The 21,641-nt window shown below is 41.1% G+C and overlaps 2 protein-coding genes across 9 annotated transcripts in view; one reads left to right on the top strand and one right to left on the bottom strand.

Annotated features, from left to right (window-relative positions):
• LOC5564419 (T-box protein H15) overlaps positions 1-21,641 on the bottom strand; it is a 255,676-nt gene that overhangs the window by 57,064 nt on the left and 176,971 nt on the right. For 5 of the 8 annotated variants that reach the window (XM_021846185.1, XM_021846188.1, XM_021846187.1 and 2 more), the window contains 2 exons: positions 20,518-20,762; positions 20,346-20,357 (listed from right to left, as the gene is read on the bottom strand). In XM_021846185.1, coding sequence (XP_021701877.1) covers positions 20,346-20,357; positions 20,518-20,762 — 257 coding nt within the window. The remainder of the gene's footprint in view (positions 1-20,345; positions 20,358-20,517; positions 20,763-21,641) is intronic. The other 3 variants (XM_021846186.1, XM_021846190.1, XM_021846191.1) reach the window with 1 other exon arrangement.
• Positions 5,273-5,519, top strand: LOC110676834 (T-box protein H15-like). Its single transcript, XM_021846194.1, has one exon. It carries the CDS (start codon positions 5,286-5,288, stop codon positions 5,517-5,519), a length of 234 nt encoding a protein of 77 aa, XP_021701886.1. The 5' UTR covers positions 5,273-5,285.

The raw sequence follows: 21,641 nt of genomic DNA, 5'->3' as shown, positions 1-21,641 counted from the left end.
ACATTACATTCATTTCTTATATCTAGGTGTTCTGTGTTATTTGACAACACTATCATCCTAATTTGGTAAAACAAATTTAAGATTTAATTAACATTTTGTTAACAACATATTACATTTCATTGCCGTAGCAGTTCAGTTTTTTTTACAGGTGAGTTGATTTCACCTGCTTATAAGAGAAAAAAAAGTTTTTAGTATACTTAACCTAACTTAACCTAAACATATAACGCATTAATCGTGGCAATAGAAGATTGTAACGATTTTTGCCTGAAATTATTAATGATTGTATTTGACATTTGTTCCAATGTTTCAACATTGGATATTCTATGTAACTCATTGTACTATACCAGGGAGGAAGTCTCAGAATCATTTTCAAAATTTTATTTTGAATTCTCTGCAGAGCTTTCTTCCTGGTATTACAACAGCTAGTCCATATTGGTACAGCATACAACATGGCTGGCCTGAAAATTTGTTTGAATATCAACAGCTTGTTCTTAAAACAAAGTTTTGATTTTCTATTAATAGGGGATAGAGACATTTTACATATTTATTACATTTAGCTTGAATGCCCTCAATGTGATTTTTGAAAGTTAAATTCTTATCTAGCATGAGCCCTAGATACTTAACTTCATCTGACCAATTTATTGGAACCCCTCTCATCGTGACAACATGTCTACTTGAAGGTTTCAAATAAAGAGCTTTTGGTTTATGTGGGAATATTATAAATTGAGTTTTGGAAGCATTAGGAGAAATCTTCCATTTTTGCAAGTATGAAGAAAAAATATCCAAAATTTTTTGCAATCGACTACAGATGACACGCAGGCTTCGTCCTTTGGCGGAGAGGCCTGTGTCATCCGCAAACAAAGATTTTTGACATCCCTGAGGTAACTCAGGTAAGTCAGATGTGAAAATATTGTATAATATTGGTCCCAAAATGCTGCCTTGAGGACACCAGCTCTTACAGGAAGTCTTTCAGATCTGGAGTTCTGATAATTAACCTGAAGTGTACGATTTGACAGATAACTTTGAATTATTCTAACAATGTATGTTGGAAAATTAAAGTTTTTTTAATTTTACAATCAAACCTTCATGCCAAACACTGTCGAATGCTTTTTCTATGTCTAGAAGAGCAAGACCAGTAGAATAGCCTTCAGATTTGTTGGAACGGATCAAATTTGTTACACGTAAAAGTTGATGAGTGGTCGAATGTCCATGGCGGAATCCGAACTGTTCATTGGCAAAAATTGAATTTTCGTTGATGTGTTAGAAATCGAGTTTATATATCTCATTAGCCCACCATGATTGAGGGGGTATGCTATGGCCGGAATAATATAACCACCGACATGATCCTTTCAATTGCTCCTCCGGCAACTTTTGAACAAACTCAGCGTTGTAATCCACAGGCACAGTCACATAAAAATGGAATAGGTCCACGGACTTTTAGCAGACCTACTTTTAGCCGATTTCACAATGAGAAAGTCATTTGAGATCAGAGAGCGAAATTTGATAAACAAAGAACTCAAAGTGACGTTGGAGGGACTAGCGATCCTTTATAGAGAGATAAGCGGAAGTAAAATTGAATGATTTGGCAACAGACCTGCAGTGTTGAGTTTGCTCGGGCTCAAGAATAATATTATAACACGACATGACTTCCTCATTGCTAAAATGTGTATTTTGTTCCGTTATAGATCTTTAAGCTGCATTTCCAAACTAATAAACAGCAAAAGAAATCTAAATATAAAAACCGCATTGACAAAAATTTAAAAAAGGATAATATTTCATATATTTTGCTTCATGCAAAACAACTTTTACCGAAATAATTTCAAGCGGATTACATTACTCTTCAAGAAAAATTCAAAACAAACATAACGAATGTTCGTTTGGCTCACGCTTTGACAGCTCTCGCTGCTCGATTGGCTCACACTATGACAGAAATGTCAGCTTCCGCGAATCTCTCTTATAAAAGATCACTAGGAGGGACTAATACGGCAAACTCAATTCTTCACAAGAAGCATGCTTTAAGATTTGCTTCAAAATAAAAAGGGATTTACTTCGGAGCACCCAGGTAGCCAGTAGGTAGGCTGAAGAACCTTTTTGATAGTAGCCTGGATCACTGGGTTCCAAAAGAGGTACCAACTTCTTTCTGGGATAGGCTTATATATCCAAGATAGTCCACCTACTGAATGGAATTCAAAACGTGAAAGTTGATCACTACACAACATCTCTTTATTCGTTACTCAAGACGTTTATTATTCTTGTGGTTCAACATTACAGCTTCAGAGAGATGAGTTTCACAGAACTTAAATCACAGTTGAAGTGCTGCGTCAGCCAAAGACTCAATAGAACTCCCGCCTCCACGCCGAGGACCTGGAATCGAATGCCATTCCTGAGATATCATGACGTCAAGGTAATATGACGAATCCCTTCGGAAGGGAAGTGGAGCCTTTGGTCCCGAGTTGAACTAGCCCAGGGGTTAATATCTCGTTGAAAAAAAAACTGTTGGAACTGTTGGGTTTACCACCCAAGGCATTTTAGAATAATTTTCTTTGAGAGACTCAAAGAAAGAATTCCACAAGAGCTCTAATAAATATTTTTGAGGAAATTCCTAAATTAATGGTTATGTAAATGTAATTACTTTCGAAGTTTAACACTCATTTGTAAAAGTGTTGGAGTTGGAATTTCTGTAGAAAGTCTAGAAACATTATTGTGATATTCCCAATAGATTTCCTAAAAGAACTTAATTGAAAATCAGGGATTGAATCCTGAGAAAATTGATAGAATCTCTCACGTATCGCTCTCTGTAACTATCATAACATGCTGCACATTATGAGAGACTGTTTATCATATAGGGTAGAAGTACCAATTATGGCTATAGTACCAATTATGGCAATAGTGGGAACAAAAAGAGATTTTTCTTATTGTTTCACTAGACTATAATGGCTTATATTCACAGGAATGATTAAACTAAATGTTTTGATGGTAACTAAACCTTGAAAAGAACATTCGTGCAATAAGCTTCGAAAAATGAACATTTGAAAATTTTGCCTCACATATATGTCACCTTCTTAGCAATTGGCTAAGGGACCTCCGTTACGAAATGTATGTTTTCATCCGGATAAACTGTTTCAACCGATCAATGTATGTTACCTAGTGAGAACAAATGAATAAATTCAGCTGGTATGCAATCAATTCTACTGTTTTAAGTCGGAAATCGTGTTTTTTCCACTATGTCGATAACTGGTACAAAGAGTGTATGAGAGCCCAATTATGGCAATACTCTGGAGGCGGTTTGTTTACATTTTTTGATCAGTAAAATAAAAGAAGTAATGCTATTTTACTGGTGACTTCCACGACGGGACGGTTCGGTAAGGCATTATCTTCATGTTTTGTACTCAATTACTAAGATTTTTCAATCACACGTTCGAAAACGTTCGCGAGCGGAAGATGCTAATTTCATGATAGAGAGGGGTTTTCAGCGACACTCGATTTTTGTATTTTCCCTCTTTTTTCGTTAAAAATTGGCACTGGAAAGGTAATGTAGATCATTAATGCTGTTTTGTATCATAATTTGCATTTAAACTACATTTTGACTTATTTTTCGAAAATTAATTTTCTCCCATGAACCTATTGCAAAAAATTGATTTAACATATATTTTACCCAAAATTTTTGGAAAATTTTATGAGCGATATCTTCATTACATATAAGCGTTGCATTATCATTCGCTGTTCATGGCGTTTGAGTTCATTTCGTGCAAATATTCGATAGTCCATAATTGGCACAGTTTTATGTCGAATGCTAGGAACGCTATTGCCATAATTGGTACAAAGACAACGCCTTTTAAAATCCATTTTTAGAAGCTTAAAGTCATTTTAGTACTAAAACTGTTTAAATCAACAGATTCGCAAGGCTTCAAACTAGTAATTGACACCAACAAGTCATGCTTGCGTTTTAGAAACGCGGTTACAACTTGATTTTTATTACTACTGTTGACATATTGCATCCATAATTGGTACACCTACCCTACTGCTACAACTTTGATCAGATTAGGGGATTAGTAGTGCATTATAAAACCCCTCTAAACATGCTCCAAGCCTGGGGGACACTATTGCTATTGGGAGTTCGTGGATTGTTTATCGTGCCAGTGAAGAAAAACACCTATCCCCAACGGTAAACAAGCGAGAAAAATGGATTTTATCATCGCTATCTCTTCAGGGCTCTTGCTCGCTGCTTCTATTTATCAGACTTGTTACACCTTGCGATACAATGACGATCGTGGACCGCAACAGATGGGATGTTTTTCTTTGCTTGCTTAGATCGTGCTTCATACTCAAATGAGAGCGAATTCTGCAATGCCTGTTGAAAATATTTGAACCATTTACAAGACTTAGTAGATATTCTATGATATACAAAAAGAGTTTTCCTTAGCCGAGTGGTTAGAGTCCGCGGCTACAAAGCAAAGCCATGCTGAAGGTGTCTGGATTCGAATCCCAGTCGGTCCAGGATCTTTTCGTAATGGAAATTTCCTTGACTTCCCTGGGCATACGTACCTGCCACACGTATAATGGCGACTTTGGCAAAGAAAGCTCTCAGTTAATAACTGTGAAGTGCTCTTTGAACACTTAACTGAGAAGCAGGCTCTATCCCAGTGAGGATGTAACGCCAAGAAGACTAATTAGAAGATACCGAAAGAATGAATTACCCTAGTTTGTTAATACAATGATGCTATAGAGCTCATATGCCACATATTAGTCGTATTATACCCTAGTTAGCCTTGAAAGGCAAATAAGAGTGTTTTTGATTACTTGGGTATTGATAAATTCGTATAATAGTAGTTTACGGAAGTTGCAGAATGATGATTTTACAGCACGAATCGTAAATTTATCCTACGAGGCTTGCCGAGTAGGATAATTACGATGAGTGCTGTAAAAAAACGAGTTCTGCAACGAGTTACGTACAACATTTTTTGCAATTCCGTATAAGACCACTTGAGGGTATCAGAAATTATATCAGAATGCATTCATAATCATTTGACAATTTCTGAAAAATTGTTGTGTAATGATTCATTACGCAACTCAAAACAGTTGCGTAATGAATCATTACAGCACTGGTTTCAGTTCCTTAATGACTATTCTCGCACTGCATCTTCCAGTGCAGGAAAGTAGGCCGCTTCATGACGACTGGCGTGATAAAAAACAGCCTATTACGATGAGAAATAGCAAAAAAAAACTTTATCTAATTGAAAATGTACCTACTCTTTCTCGTTTTATTCCAGATCGTTCTGAACTCGATGCACCGCTACCAGCCGCGCATCCATCTGGTGCGGCTCGGGCCGGGCCAAAACATTTCCACCACGCCAAAGGAGCTGCAGGAAGTCGACCACAAGACGTACGTCTTTCCGGAGACGATCTTCACCGCCGTGACGGCGTACCAGAACCAGCTCATCACCAAGCTCAAGATCGACTCGAACCCGTTCGCCAAAGGCTTCCGAGACTCGTCCCGGCTGACCGACTTCGATAGGTGAGTTGATTTTCGTCTTCTGGGGGACCTGAACTAGAAATTCAAAGTCTTCACTGAACCGGGTTAATTTCTGGAAGATTCCAATCATGAAACGATCGAAACGAATCTTTTGCTTCACATAGTGCACCACTGACATTCCCCAACTTTGGTTTGTTTTCAGTTTCCCGGAATGTAGTATCCCACAGACCATAGACGGAAGTGTCGGATCTCCCCGCACGCATCCGGCCACCAAATTCGTAAATATGAAAACACCCTTTTCCAAATGCACTAATCTTCTTACCTACTAATTCTAAGCGAAGTTTTTTACTCGCTACGCGAATCATTTTCTTCATTGCCCACGCTTGATACTAATCTTCGCCAATAACCGTTCTACATTTCTCGCATAACTTCTGATCTCGCCCCAAAAGCCATTGGTAACCATGTGTGTAGCTAGTTATTTCTGAGCATTTAAATTGAGTTACATGTTGTTTTACAACGGTATGGTGAAGAAAGGATCATTTTCTACACGCCAGTGATGTTGGTTTGGACCAGGGATGCCAGGTTGGAAGACATGTCTTCCATTGGAAGACATTTGAGTAGTGTGGAAGACATTTGGAAGACGGAAGATTTTTGGAAGACCTTTCAGAAATTGTGGAGACATTTGGAAGACAATTTAAAATAATTGGCATTTTTAAAATTCCTACAATTGGAAAAAGAACATATGAGTTGGAAATTACAGAAACTCTTCTAAAAGATTTTGCACATCTAAATCAAACTATAGAGATCCCTCTCCGAATTCCGTTGAAAATTCTCCAAGGATTTCTTCAGATATTGATCTGAGAATTCTGACAAGGATTCTTCCAGAGTTTCTTTAGGAACTCTTGCAGAGATTTATTAAGACATTTTAGTAATGTATTTTAGTATTATTCTATGGAATCATCAAAGTTTTTCAGGGATTCCTACAAGGATTTTTCGAAACCTGTTTCAGTGTTGCTCGTGTATTTTTTTTACGAATTGATAAAAAAAAAGTAAACTGTTTCTCATATGATTTTTTCCTGTTATTGCTACAATTTTTGCTTCTGAAATTATCCCAGGGATCTTGCAAGATTTTTTTCCACTGGTTTCTCCTGAATTCCTTCAACAATGGATAATCCTAGGGCAACTTCACTGGTGGTCCAAATTTTTGAACCATGTTATAATTGGAGCAAGTGTTGCAAATATTTTTCCAATTTTATTTAATACCAGTTTTCTGGTCTATTTTTTGGAACAGAATAACTGCCTGATTAATTTTTGGTCGGATTTGGACCAAGATTAAAACTGTTCCAAAACTGGTTCGATACATGTTTGTTGATCAGTTCGAATTTTTCTCGCTGATACTGCCAGCGTCTCTAGTTCCTAGGTAAGTTAAAACAGAAACAATATTCCATCGCAGCTGTTTTCCAAACAACATTTATTACTCTTCCAGCGATTCCTCCGGCTATTCCTTCAGGAACTCATATAGGACATCTCAAGGAATCATAAGGGTATTTCTCCGGGAAATTCTTAAAGAAATTCGTCCAAGGACTCCACCACATATTTCTACGGGGATATATTCAAATATTTCATAACGAAGTCAGCCTACAGATATCTCCAGGAGCTTTTCCAGGAATACTACTGAAGTTCCTCCGATTTGTCCAACTGAATTTACAACAGGAACTCCTCTGGGATGTCTTTCAGGCATTCATCCGGGAGTTTGCTGCAGGAATACCTCCGGGGATTTGCTGCAGGAATTTCTCTGGGATTTGCTCCAGGAATATCTTCGGGTATGTATTTCCTTTAAAAACTTTTCTCAATGTATATCGTCCAGATATTCCTCCGGAGATGTCCTCCAGGAATCCTTTTTAGGATTTTATCCAAAAATTTATCTGGGGATTCGCACCAGGATTTTTTCCGGAGCTTTAGGCCAGGTATTCCCTTTGGGATTTTTCCGGCAATTTGTTCCAACAATTTATCTGGGTATTTTTCCCAGAAACTCCTTCGATGATTTATCAAACAACTGCTCCGGGGATTTCCTCAGAAGATTCCGTCCAGGAATTTCTCTGGGGATTTCGACTAAAAAATCATTAAGATGTACAGAAATTTCTTCGGAGACTTTTTCAGAGAATTTATCTGAACATTTCTTCCAGGAATATCTCTGAGGATTAGCACCAGGAATTTCTCCAGAGATTTGCTCCAGGAATTTCTCCGGAGCTTCCATCCAGGTAATTGATTCCCCTCTAGATAATTCATACAGTAATTCATTACGGAGATTTTCTCCAGAAATTGTTTCGGCGATTTTTTCAGAGATTTTTTCAAAAGATTTCCTCCAGGAAGTTCTCTGGAGATTTGGTCCAGGAATTCCTCCGAGGATTTCAAGGATTACTCCGGGGATATCCCCCTACATTTATTCCAGGGAAATTCTCCAGGAATTCTTCAGAGGATTTTCAATAGCAAATTCTCCGGGGATGTACTTCAGGAATTCCTTCAGAAATTTTTCTGGAGATTTCCATCAGATTTTGTTCCGGGGATTTGCTTCAGGGATTTCCACCAGGGATTTTATTTCTCCAGGAATTCTCCAGAGCTCCTCAAGTACAGTCAAACCTCTCTGAGTCGATATCTGAAAGGATCACTGACTCATGGAAATACCGAGCCATGGAACAGAAATGCTTTGGAAAGTTGTATGAGGGGACCATCATAGTAACCATGAAATTATGGGTTTTTGTATGGTTTCATGTGTCGATATCGAATAATGGAACGTCGACTCATGGGGGTCTCACTATGATTCCTCGAAATGGTCCAGAGCTCATCTAGGAGTTTTTCTGAAGTTGCTTCGAAAAAATCACTACATTCCCTCCGGGAGTTTGTCCAGAGTTCCTCAGGAAATTTCTAAAAAAAATTCTCCGGGAATTTCACTAGACTTCCTCAAGGAATTCATCCAGAGTTCCTCCAGGTTGTTTTAAGTCATCAAGAAATTATTTCGGATTTTCTCTGGAAATTCTTCTGGATTTTGTCCAGCAATTCCTCAGAATGTCCTCCGGATTTCTACTGGCAATTCTTCTAGATTTCTTCCAGAGCTTCTTCTGGAGTTCCTCTAGCAATTCCTTGAAAGTTCCTCCGTAATCCCTGGTAGGTTCCTTCGGTGTTCCTTCCCAACAGTGGGAATTGCTTCGAATATCCCCCTTTGTTTCTCTAGGAATTTCTCCGGAGTTCGTCAAGAAATTTCCCGGAGTTGCTCTGGGAACGCCTCCGGAGTTCCTCCAAGAATTGTTTCATAGTTCCTTCAGGGTTTTCTTTGAAGATTCTCTAGGATTTTGTCCAGAGTTTCTGCAGGAATTAATTTAGAGTTTCTCCGGGAATTCCTTCGAACCTTCACCGGTAATTCCTACGGAGTTCTTTCAGCAATTCTTTTGGATTTTATCCAGCATATCCTCCGAAGTTCCTCCAAAACTCCAGGAGGAACCCGGAGGAATTGCTGAAGGAACTCCGGAAGAATTCTGGGAGTCAAAAAGAATTCATGGGGAACACGAAAAGAACTCTGAAGAATTCCTGAAAAAACTGCGCAACAATTCCAATAGACCTATGAAGGAAATCCGGTGGAGCTTTGGAGGAACTTCGGAGGATATGCTGGATAAATTTATGGAGAAAATCCCTTTGAGGTCGTCCGGGATTTATTTCTGGAGTAAATCTCCGGAGGAATTGCTATTTGAGATCTCCTGAGAAATTTCTGGAGAAAATCCCAGAGGAGTTCATGGGGAAAATTCGCGGAGGAATTCTATCAGGATTTTCTTAAGCAAATTGTCAGAGGATATCCTCGGAGGAATTCTTGGATGAATTCCACGGAGGAATTTCTGGATGAAATCCCCGAGAAGAATTTCTGGAGGAGTTCCCAGAAAAAATCTCAGGATAAATTCTCTGAAAAATCTCCGAATGAATTTCTAAGTGAATTTCTGGACGAAATCCTGGAGGAAATCTCCGAAGGAATTCCTGTGTGAAATCTTTATCTAATGAAATTTTTAGAGGTACTTCTGAGTAAAACCCTGGAAGAATTTCTGAATGAAATCCACAGAGGAATTCCTGGACAAAATCCTCGAAAGATTTGCTGTTATAAATCTCCTGAGAATTCTTGGGGAAATCTCCTTAAGAATTCTTGGAAAAAATCTCCGGAGAAATTTTTGGAGAAAATCCCCGGAGGAATACCTGGAGCAAATTACCAGCGAGGTTTCTGAAGGAAATTCTCAGAGGAATTCCTTGGCAAAATCCTTGGAGAAATTTCTGGATGAAATCCCCAGAAGAATTCCTGGAAGGAAATCCCCAGAGAAATTCTTGAAGGAAATCCCCGAGAGAATTTCGGACAAAATACATAGAGTAATAGTTTTTTAAAAGGATACCCTGGAGGAATTCCTGGATAAAGTAATAAGAGAAATTACTGGAAATCTCCTGAAAAATTCCCTGGAAGAATCCCCTAAAGAATTTCTGGAAAAAATCCCAGAGGAATTTCTGGACGAAATCCCCAGAGAAAATCCTATACCAAATCCCCGCAGAAATTGCTATCCGAAATCCTCTGAGGAATTCCTGGTGCAAATCGTGGACGAAATCCACGGAGGAATTGCAATTAGAAATCACATGAGAAATACCTGGAGAAAATCCCGGAGGAGTTCTCCGGGGAATCTCCGGGGGAATTTTTGGAAAAAATCCCCGAAGAATTTCTGGACGGCTTGATCGGGAATTCCTTTCGAGCTCCACTGGAAGCTCCTTCGGAAATTCCTTTGAGCCGGGAATACCTTCGGATTTTCACCGTAGTTTCTCCATGAATTTAATCAGAGTTTCTCAAGGAATCCACCAGTAATTCTTCGAAAATCCTCCGGAGTTCCACTAGGAAAACTTCTGGAGTTATTTTGAGTATTCCCCTAGATTTCCTCGGGAAATCCTCCAGAGTTTTTCCAAGAATTTATCAAAAATCGTCCTGGAATTTCTTACGAGTTTCTTCTAAAATTCCGTCAAAGTTCCATCTGAAATCCCTGCGGATTCCTTACTTTCAAAAATTCCTCCAGTAATTTCTTCGTAGTTTCTCCAGAAATTCTTCCGGGGTTCCTCCAGGAATTCCTCTGGAGTTTCTCTGAATACTCCTTCAGTCTTCCTCCGGGACTTACTCCAGAGTTCCTCCGGAAATCCTTCACAGTTTCTTAAAGAATTCCTCCACAATTGATCTGGGAATTTTTCCAGAATTTCTCCAGAATTCATACAGAGTTTTCCAGCAATTCTTCCAAAGTTCATCTGGAGCTCCACCGGAAATTTATTGGCAGTTCTTCCGGAAAAAAGCGAGGTTTTTAAACAGTGTTGTACAAAACTGTTGTCGCGACGATTGAAATGTAAAAAAAAATAAAATAAAAGGAGTTCTAGGGTAACTTGTTTGAAAACTGTGTAGCGGTCAGGGCGAGAAGAGGACTTACATCACTTTGTCATCAATCGACTCCAGTGTCGAGAGGATGGTTAGCTAGCCAATTAGATGGTTCGGAGTAACCTTTTCGTATCGAAGCAGATAACAACCACTATTCACAGTTTAGGAAACACTACGTATCGTTTATTGGCACTACTTTACGTTTAATTTGATTTATTCGCAATTTCTTACACTACTAATGAGAAATTTTATTGCTATCACACTCTACATCTTCATAAATGCTCACACTGATTAGTTAACTACCGATCCCGGCGAGGTGTAAATGCGTACTGTCTGTCCTTTGGTTTTCCCGACGATTCGCTGGCTCATCTATCGAGAATGTACTACGTGCTCTCGTTGAGGATCGTACGTTCTCCCGCTCTGGATGATAAAGTACATAGTAACTCGCAGCTAGTACTCAGAGACTATGAGCACTAAGATGAACTGATTCGACTCCCGTTGAAGATCCAACAACTCGTAGATCCGACGACTCAGGGGTGGTGCGACATCCAATCTAAATCGACATGTTGCATCCCTCGTCGAGTATAATACCGTACCACTTCGCATTTGTACGCAAACTCCTGCCTCCCTCAGAAATAACTATTTCTGGACGAATCACGAATCATCTCTGATGGTTATGGAGGCCTGGTATCGCTGGGTTAACTGAAATCCATTCACATGTTTTCGTCGTCGCTCGATGAATGGCGGTCAGTCGTCGATTGTACATGTAATGATTAAGACCCGGTAGATCCGGAGGGGAAACATAAAATATTGGACAGGTCCTTACCTTGGACCCAAGGAATTTGGGCATTGTATGATTTTATTGCTGTGTCTGCTCCGCATTGGTTGATGCTTCGCCGTCGTTGGATATTGAACCGACACCGGCTGGCATCGAAATCGGTAGAAGACTAATTTTGCCACCGGTCGGGTGACGAATCCACGTGCAGTTTGCAAGGTGACTACCCGGACTACGCCGTCCTTCCCCGGGTGGAGTTCGTGTATTCTGCCAGTTGGCCACTGTAATGGTGGCAGATTCTCGTCTTGATGATGACCAATCGATTACGTTGAATTTCTACTGGGGGGTTGCACCATTTGGCTCTCGGTTGCAAAGTTGCCAAATATTCCAGGTGCCATCTGCTCCAAATGTCCTGGAAGGCCTTTTGAGTTTGCTGCCATTGGGTCAACCGGTTATACGGAATCGAAAGGACATTGGCATCCGGTACCGCCTTTAAAGCTGAGCCCACGAGAAAATGACCCGGAGTCAATGGATTTAGGTCGGACGGGTCCTCGCTCAACGGAGTGAGAGGACGAGAGTTAAGGCAGCACTCAATTTGAGCCAACAGAGTCCTCATATCGTCATGCGCAATCAGCCTTGATCCCAATACTCGAACGAAATGTTTTTGAGCCGATCTTATTGCCGCCTCCCAAAGCCCGCCGAAATGGGATCCTTTAGGAGGGTTAAAATGCCAACGTATGCCGTTTTCAGCACACTCTTGAGCAACTTGGTCTTTGTGCTCCCTGCTTCGTAAAAGCTTCTTGAGTTCGTTCGCTGCTCCCACAAAATTCTTGCCGTTGTCCGTATATACATCAGCACAGAGGCCTCGGCGGAGCACGAACGCCGAAAGGCTTGCAAAAACTTGGCTGTAGTCAAATTAGCGACCAGTTCGAGATGAACTGCCTTGGTCGCAAAACATACGAACACGGCTACGTATGCTTTAATGGGTGCGTCGCGCCTATGCCGAGGTTGTAGCTGTATGGGTCCCCAGAAATCTATGCCCACACGAGAGAATGGCCTAGCTGCCGTCACACGAGCTGCTGGGAGCTCGGACATAAATTGCTCGATGAGCTTCGGTCGAGCACGTACACAAGTGACGCATTTGTGCACTACCTGCCTAGCCGCACTCCGCCCCCCAAGAGCCAATATTTTAATCGAACTGTGTTGACCATCAGTGTGGGGCTGCGTGTAGTAGTTTTTGATGATACGACGAAAGAAGCAACGTGGATAGTTGGTGAGTGCCAGGTAGCAAGATAGGATGCTTGAAGTCGTCGCGACGACTTCAAGCATCCTATCTTGCTACCTGGCACTCACCAACTATCCACGTTGCTTCTTTCGTCGTATCATCAAAAACTACTACACGCAGCCCCACAGCTGATGGTCAACACAGTTCGATTAAAATATTGGCTCTTGGGGGGGCGGAGTGCGGCTAGGCAGGTAGTGCACAAATGCGTCACTTGTGTACGTGCTCGACCGAAGCTCATCGAGCAATTTATGTCCGAGCTCCCAGCAGCTCGTGTGACGGCAGCTAGGCCATTCTCTCGTGTGGGCATAGATTTCTGGGGACCCATACAGCTACAACCTCGGCATAGGCGCGACGCACCCATTAAAGCATACGTAGCCGTGTTCGTATGTTTTGCGACCAAGGCAGTTCATCTCGAACTGGTCGCTAATTTGACTACAGCCAAGTTTTTGCAAGCCTTTCGGCGGTTCGTGGCTCGCCGAGGCCTCTGTGCTGATGTATATACGGACAACGGCAAGAATTTTGTGGGAGCAGCGAACGAACTCAAGAAGCTTTTACGAAGCAGGGAGCACAAAGACCAAGTTGCTCAAGAGTGTGCTGAAAACGGCATACGTTGGCATTTTAACCCTCCTAAAGGATCCCATTTCGGCGGGCTTTGGGAGGCGGCAATAAGATCGGCTCAAAAACATTTCGTTCGAGTATTGGGATCAAGGCTGATTGCGCATGACGATATGGAGACTCTGTTGGCTCAAATTGAGTGCTGCCTTAACTCTCGTCCTCTCACTCCGTTGAGCGAGGACCCGTCCGACCTAAATCCATTGACTCCGGGTCATTTTCTCGTGGGCTCAGCTTTAAAGGCGGTACCGGATGCCAATGTCCTTTCGATTCCGTATAACCGGTTGACCCAATGGCAGCAAACTCAAAAGGCCTTCCAGGACATTTGGAGCAGATGGCACCTGGAATATTTGGCAACTTTGCAACCGAGAGCCAAATGGTGCAACCCCCCAGTAGAAATTCAACGTAATCGATTGGTCATCATCAAGGACGAGAATCTGCCACCATTACAGTGGCCAACTGGCAGAATACACGAACTCCACCCGGGGAAGGACGGCGTAGTCCGGGTAGTCACCTTGCAAACTGCACGTGGATTCGTCACCCGACCGGTGGCAAAATTATGTCTTCTACCGATTTCGATGCCAGCCGGTGTCGGTTCAATATCCAACGACGGCGAAGCATCAACCAATGCGGAGCAGACACAGCAATAAAATCATACAATGCCCAAATTCCTTGGGTCCAAGGTAAGGACCTGTCCAATATTTTATGTTTCCCCTCCGGATCTACCGGGTCTTAATCATTACATGTACAATCGACGACTGACCGCCATTCATCGAGCGACGACGAAAACATGTGAATGGATTTCAGTTAACCCCAGCGATACCAGGCCCTCCATAACCATCAGAGATGATTCGTGATTCGTCCAGAAATAGTTATTTCTGAGGGAGGCAGGATGTTTGCGTACAAATGCGAAGTGGTACGGTATTATACTCGACGAGCGATGCAACATGTCGATTTAGATTGGATGTCGCACCACCCCTGAGTCGTCGGATCTACGAGTTGTTGGATCTTCAACGGGAGTCGAATCAGTTCATCTTAGTGCTCATAGTCTCTGAGTACTAGCTGCGAGTTACTATGTACTTTATCATCCAGAGCGGGAGAACGTACGATCCTCAACGAGAGCACGTAGTACATTCTCGATAGATGAGCCAGCGAATCGTCGGGAAAACCAAAGGACAGACAGTACGCATTTACACCTCGCCGGGATCGGTAGTTAACTAATCAGTGTGAGCATTTATGAAGATGTAGAGTGTGATAGCAATAAAATTTCTCATTAGTAGTGTAAGAAATTGCGAATAAATCAAATTAAACGTAAAGTAGTGCCAATAAACGATACGTAGTGTTTCCTAAACTGTGAATAGTGGTTGTTATCTGCTTCGATACGAAAAGGTTACTCCGAACCATCTAATTGGCTAGCTAACCATCCTCTCGACACTGGAGTCGATTGATGACAAAGTGATGTAAGTCCTCTTCTCGCCCTGACCGCTACACAGTTTTCAAACAAGTTACCCTAGAACTCCTTTTATTTTATTTTTTTTTACATTTCAATCGTCGCGACAACAGTTTTGTACAACACTGTTTAAAAACCTCGCTTTTTTCCGGAAGAACTGCCAATAAATTTCCGGTGGAGCTCCAGATGAACTTTGGAAGAATTGCTGGAAAACTCTGTATGAATTCCTGGAGAAATTCTGGAAAAATTCCCAGATCAATTGTGGAGGAATTCTTTAAGAAACTGTGAAGGATTTCCGGAGGAACTCTGGAGTAAGTCCCGGAGGAAGACTGAAGGAGTATTCAGAGAAACTCCAGAGGAATTCCTGGAGGAACCCCGGAAGAATTTCTGGAGAAACTACGAAGAAATTACTGGAGGAATTTTTGAAAGTAAGGAATCCGCAGGGATTTCAGATGGAACTTTGACGGAATTTTAGAAGAAACTCGTAAGAAATTCCAGGACGATTTTTGGATAAATTCTTGGAAAAACTCTGGAGGATTTCCCGAGGAAATCTAGGGGAATACTCAAAATAACTCCAGAAGTTTTCCTAGTGGAACTCCGGAGGATTTTCGAAGAATTACTGGTGGATTCCTTGAGAAACTCTGATTAAATTCATGGAGAAACTACGGTGAAAATCCGAAGGTATTCCCGGCTCCAAAGGAATTTCCGAAGGAGCTTCCAGTGGAGCTCGAAAGGAATTCCCGATCAAGCCGTCCAGAAATTCTTCGGGAGATTTTTTCCAAAAATTCCCCCGGAGATTCCCCGGAGAACTCCTCCGGGATTTTCTCCAGGTATTTCTCATGTGATTTCTAATTGCAATTCCTCCGTGGATTTCGTCCACGATTTGCACCAGGAATTCCTCAGAGGATTTCGGATAGCAATTTCTGCGGGGATTTGGTATAGGATTTTCTCTGGGGATTTCGTCCAGAAATTCCTCTGGGGATTTTTTCCAGAAATTCTTTAGGGGATTCTTCCAGGGAATTTTTCAGGAGATTTCCAGTAATTTCTCTTATTACTTTATCCAGGAATTCCTCCAGGGTATCCTTTTAAAAAACTATTACTCTATGTATTTTGTCCAGAAATTCTCTCGGGGATTTCCTTCAAGAATTTCTCTGGGGATTTCCTTCCAGGAATTCTTCTGGGGATTTCATCCAGAAATTTCTCCAAGGATTTTGCCAAGGAATTCCTCTGAGAATTTCCTTCAGAAACCTCGCTGGTAATTTGCTCCAGGTATTCCTCCGGGGATTTTCTCCAAAAATTTCTCCGGAGATTTTTTCCAAGAATTCTTAAGGAGATTTCCCCCAAGAATTCTCAAGGAGATTTATAACAGCAAATCTTTCGAGGATTTTGTCCAGGAATTCCTCTGTGGATTTCATTCAGAAATTCTTCCAGGGTTTTACTCTAGAAGTACCTCTAAAAATTTCATTAGATAAAGATTTCACACAGGAATTCCTTCGGAGATTTCCTCCAGGATTTCGTCCAGAAATTCACTTAGAAATTCATTCGGAGATTTTTCAGAGAATTTATCCTGAGATTTTTTCTGGGAACTCCTCCAGAAATTCTTCTCGGGGATTTCATCCAGAAATTCCTCCGTGGAATTCATCCAAGAATTCCTCCGAGGATATCCTCTGACAATTTGCTTAAGAAAATCCTGATAGAATTCCTCCGCGAATTTTCCCCATGAACTCCTCTGGGATTTTCTCCAGAAATTTCTCAGGAGATCTCAAATAGCAATTCCTCCGGAGATTTACTCCAGAAATAAATCCCCGGACGACCTCAAAGGGATTTTCTCCATAAATTTATCCAGCATATCCTCCGAAGTTCCTCCAAAGCTCCACCGGGATTTCCTTCATAGGTCTATTGGAATTGTTGCGCAGTTTTTTCAGGAATTCTTCCAGGATTCTTTTTGTCGGATTTCTCCCATGAATTCCTTTTTGAGTCCTCCAGCAATTCTTCCGGAGTTCCTTCAGCAATTCCTCCGGAGTTCCTCCTGGAGTTTTGGAGGAACTTCGGAGGATATGCTGGATAAAATCCAAAAGAATTGCTGAAAGAACTCCGTAGGAATTACCGGTGAAGGTTCGAAGGAATTCCCGGAGAAACTCTAAATTAATTCCTGCAGAAACTCTGGACAAAATCCTAGAGAATCTTCAAAGAAAACCCTGGAGGAACTATGAAACAATTCTTGGAGGAACTCCGGAGGCGTTCCCAGAGCAACTCCGGGGAAATTTCTTGACGAACTCCGGAGAAATTCCTAGAGAAACAAAGGGGGATATTCGAAGCAATTCCCACTGTTGGGAAGGAACACCGAAGGAACCTACCAGGGATTACGGAGGAACTTTCAAGGAATTGCTAGAGGAACTCCAGAAGAAGCTCTGGAAGAAATCTAGAAGAATTGCCAGTAGAAATCCGGAGGACATTCTGAGGAATTGCTGGACAAAATCCAGAAGAATTTCCAGAGAAAATCCGAAATAATTTCTTGATGACTTAAAACAACCTGGAGGAACTCTGGATGAATTCCTTGAGGAAGTCTAGTGAAATTCCCGGAGAATTTTTTTTAGAAATTTCCTGAGGAACTCTGGACAAACTCCCGGAGGGAATGTAGTGATTTTTTCGAAGCAACTTCAGAAAAACTCCTAGATGAGCTCTGGACCATTTCCGAGGAATCATAGTGAGACCCCCATGAGTCGACGTTCCATTATTCGATATCGACACATGAAACCATACAAAAACCCATAATTTCATGGTTACTATGATGGTCCCCTCATACAACTTTCCAAAGCATTTCTGTTCCATGGCTCGGTATTTCCATGAGTCAGTGATCCTTTCAGATATCGACTCAGAGAGGTTTGACTGTACTTGAGGAGCTCTGGAGAATTCCTGGAGAAATAAAATCCCTGGTGGAAATCCCTGAAGCAAATCCCCGGAACAAAATCTGATGGAAATCTCCAGAAAAATTTCTGAAGGAATTCCTGAAGTACATCCCCGGAGAAATTGCTATTGAAAATCCTCTGAAGAATTCCTGGAGAATTTCCCTGGAATAAATGTAGGGGGATATCCCCGGAGTAATCCTTGAAATCCTCGGAGGAATTCCTGGACCAAATCTCCAGAGAACTTCCTGGAGGAAATCTTTTGAAAAAATCTCTGAAAAAATCGCCGAAACAATTTCTGGAGAAAATCTCCGTAATGAATTACTGTATGAATTATCTAGAGGGGAATCAATTACCTGGATGGAAGCTCCGGAGAAATTCCTGGAGCAAATCTCTGGAGAAATTCCTGGTGCTAATCCTCAGAGATATTCCTGGAAGAAATGTTCAGATAAATTCTCTGAAAAAGTCTCCGAAGAAATTTCTGTACATCTTAATGATTTTTTAGTCGAAATCCCCAGAGAAATTCCTGGACGGAATCTTCTGAGGAAATCCCCGGAGCAGTTGTTTGATAAATCATCGAAGGAGTTTCTGGGAAAAATACCCAGATAAATTGTTGGAACAAATTGCCGGAAAAATCCCAAAGGGAATACCTGGCCTAAAGCTCCGGAAAAAATCCTGGTGCGAATCCCCAGATAAATTTTTGGATAAAATCCTAAAAAGGATTCCTGGAGGACATCTCCGGAGGAATATCTGGACGATATACATTGAGAAAAGTTTTTAAAGGAAATACATACCCGAAGATATTCCTGGAGCAAATCCCCAGAGAAATTCCTGCAGCAAATCCCCGGAGGTATTCCTGCAGCAAACTCCCGGATGAATGCCTGAAAGACATCCCCAGAGGAGTTCCTGTTGTAAATTCAGTTGGACAAATCGGAGGAACTTCAGTAGTATTCCTGGAAAAGCTCCTGGAGATATCTGTAGGCTGACTTCGTTATGAAATATTTGAATATATCCCCGTAGAAATATGTGGTGGAGTCCTTGGACGAATTCTTTAAGAATTTCCCGGAGAAATACCCTTATGATTCCTTGAGATGTCCTATATGAGTTCCTGAAGGAATAGCCGGAGGAATCGCTGGAAGAGTAATAAATGTTGTTTGGAAAACAGCTGCGATGGAATATTGTTTCTGTTTTTACTTACCTAGGAACTAGAGACGCTGGCAGTATCAGCGAGAAAAATTCGAACTGATCAACAAACATGTATCGAACCAGTTTTGGAACAGTTTTAATCTTGGTCCAAATCCGACCAAAAATTAATCAGGCAGTTATTCTGTTCCAAAAAATAGACCAGAAAACTGGTATTAAATAAAATTGGAAAAATATTTGCAACACTTGCTCCAATTTATAACATGGTTCAAAAATTTGGACCACCAGTGAAGTTGCCCTAGGATTATCCATTGTTGAAGGAATTCAGGAGAAACCAGTGGAAAAAAATCTTGCAAGATCCCTGGGATAATTTCAGAAGCAAAAATTGTAGCAATAACAGGAAAAAATCATATGAGAAACAGTTTACTTTTTTTTTATCAATTCGTAAAAAAAATACACGAGCAACACTGAAACAGGTTTCGAAAAATCCTTGTAGGAATCCCTGAAAAACTTTGATGATTCCATAGAATAATACTAAAATACATTACTAAAATGTCTTAATAAATCTCTGCAAGAGTTCCTAAAGAAACTCTGGAAGAATCCTTGTCAGAATTCTCAGATCAATATCTGAAGAAATCCTTGGAGAATTTTCAACGGAATTCGGAGAGGGATCTCTATAGTTTGATTTAGATGTGCAAAAATCTTTTAGAAGAGTTTCTGTAATTTCCAACTCATATGTTCTTTTTCCAATTGTAGGAATTTTAAAAATGCCAATTATTTTAAATTGTCTTCCAAATGTCTCCACAATTTCTGAAAGGTCTTCCAAAAATCTTCCGTCTTCCAAATGTCTTCCACACTACTCAAATGTCTTCCAATGGAAGACATGTCTTCCAACCTGGCATCCCTGGTCCAAACCAACATCACTGGCGTGTAGAAAATGATCCTTTCTTCACCATACCGTTGTAAAACAACATGTAACTCAATTTAAATGCTCAGAAATAACTAGCTACACACATGGTTACCAATGGCTTTTGGGGCGAGATCAGAAGTTATGCGAGAAATGTAGAACGGTTATTGGCGAAGATTAGTATCAAGCGTGGGCAATGAAGAAAATGATTCGCGTAGCGAGTAAAAAACTTCGCTTAGAATTAGTAGGTAAGAAGATTAGTGCATTTGGAAAAGGGTGTTTTCATATTTACGAATTTGGTGGCCGGATCGTGCGGGGAGATCCGACACTTCCGTCTATGGTCTGTGGGATACTTACATTCCCGGGAAACTGAAACAAAACCAAAGTTGGGGAATGTCAGTGGTGCACTATGTGAAGCAAAAGATTCGTTTCGATCGTTTCATGATTGGAATCTTCCAGAAATTAACCCGGTTCAGTGAAGACTTTGAATTCTAGTTCAGGTCCCCCCAGAAGACGAAAATCAACTCACCTATCGAAGTCGGTCAGCCGGGACGAGTCTCGGAAGCCTTTGGCGAACGGGTTCGAGTCGATCTTGAGCTTGGTGATGAGCTGGTTCTGGTACGCCGTCACGGCGGTGAAGATCGTCTCCGGAAAGACGTACGTCTTGTGGTCGACTTCCTGCAGCTCCTTTGGCGTGGTGGGAATGTTTTGGCCCGGCCCGAGCCGCACCAGATGGATGCGCGGCTGGTAGCGGTGCATCGAGTTCAGAACGATCTGGAATAAAACGAGAAAGAGTAGGTACATTTTCAATTAGATAAAGTTTTTTTTTGCTATTTCTCATCGTAATAGGCTGTTTTTTATCACGCCAGTCGTCATGAAGCGGCCTACTTTCCTGCACTGGAAGATGCAGTGCGAGAATAGTCATTAAGGAACTGAAACCAGTGCTGTAATGATTCATTACGCAACTGTTTTGAGTTGCGTAATGAATCATTACACAACAATTTTTCAGAAATTGTCAAATGATTATGAATGCATTCTGATATAATTTCTGATACCCTCAAGTGGTCTTATACGGAATTGCAAAAAATGTTGTACGTAACTCGTTGCAGAACTCGATTTTTACAGCACTCATCGTAATTATCCTACTCGGCAAGCCTCGTAGGATAAATTTACGATTCGTGCTGTAAAATCATCATTCTGCAACTTCCGTAAACTACTATTATACCGAATTTATCAATACCCAAGTAATCAAAAACACTCTTATTTGCCTTTCAAGGCTAACTAGGGTATAATACGACTAATATGTGGCATATGAGCTCTATAGCATCATTGTATTAACAAACTAGGGTAATTCATTCTTTCGGTATCTTCTAATTAGTCTTCTTGGCGTTACATCCTCACTGGGATAGAGCCTGCTTCTCAGTTAAGTGTTCAAAGAGCACTTCCACAGTTATTAACTGAGAGCTTTCTTTGCCAAAGTCGCCATTATACGTGTGGCAGGTACGTATGCCCAGGGAAGTCAAGGAAATTTCCATTACGAAAAGATCCTGGACCGACTGGGATTCGAATCCAGACACCTTCAGCATGGCTTTGCTTTGTAGCCGCGGACTCTAACCACTCGGCTAAGGAAAACTCTTTTTGTATATCATAGAA

Source organism: Aedes aegypti, chromosome 2, assembly GCF_002204515.2.
Source record: "Aedes aegypti strain LVP_AGWG chromosome 2, AaegL5.0 Primary Assembly, whole genome shotgun sequence".
Taxonomy (NCBI): Eukaryota; Metazoa; Arthropoda; class Insecta; order Diptera; family Culicidae; genus Aedes; species Aedes aegypti.
This window is presented reverse-complemented; position numbering and strand designations above follow the sequence as displayed.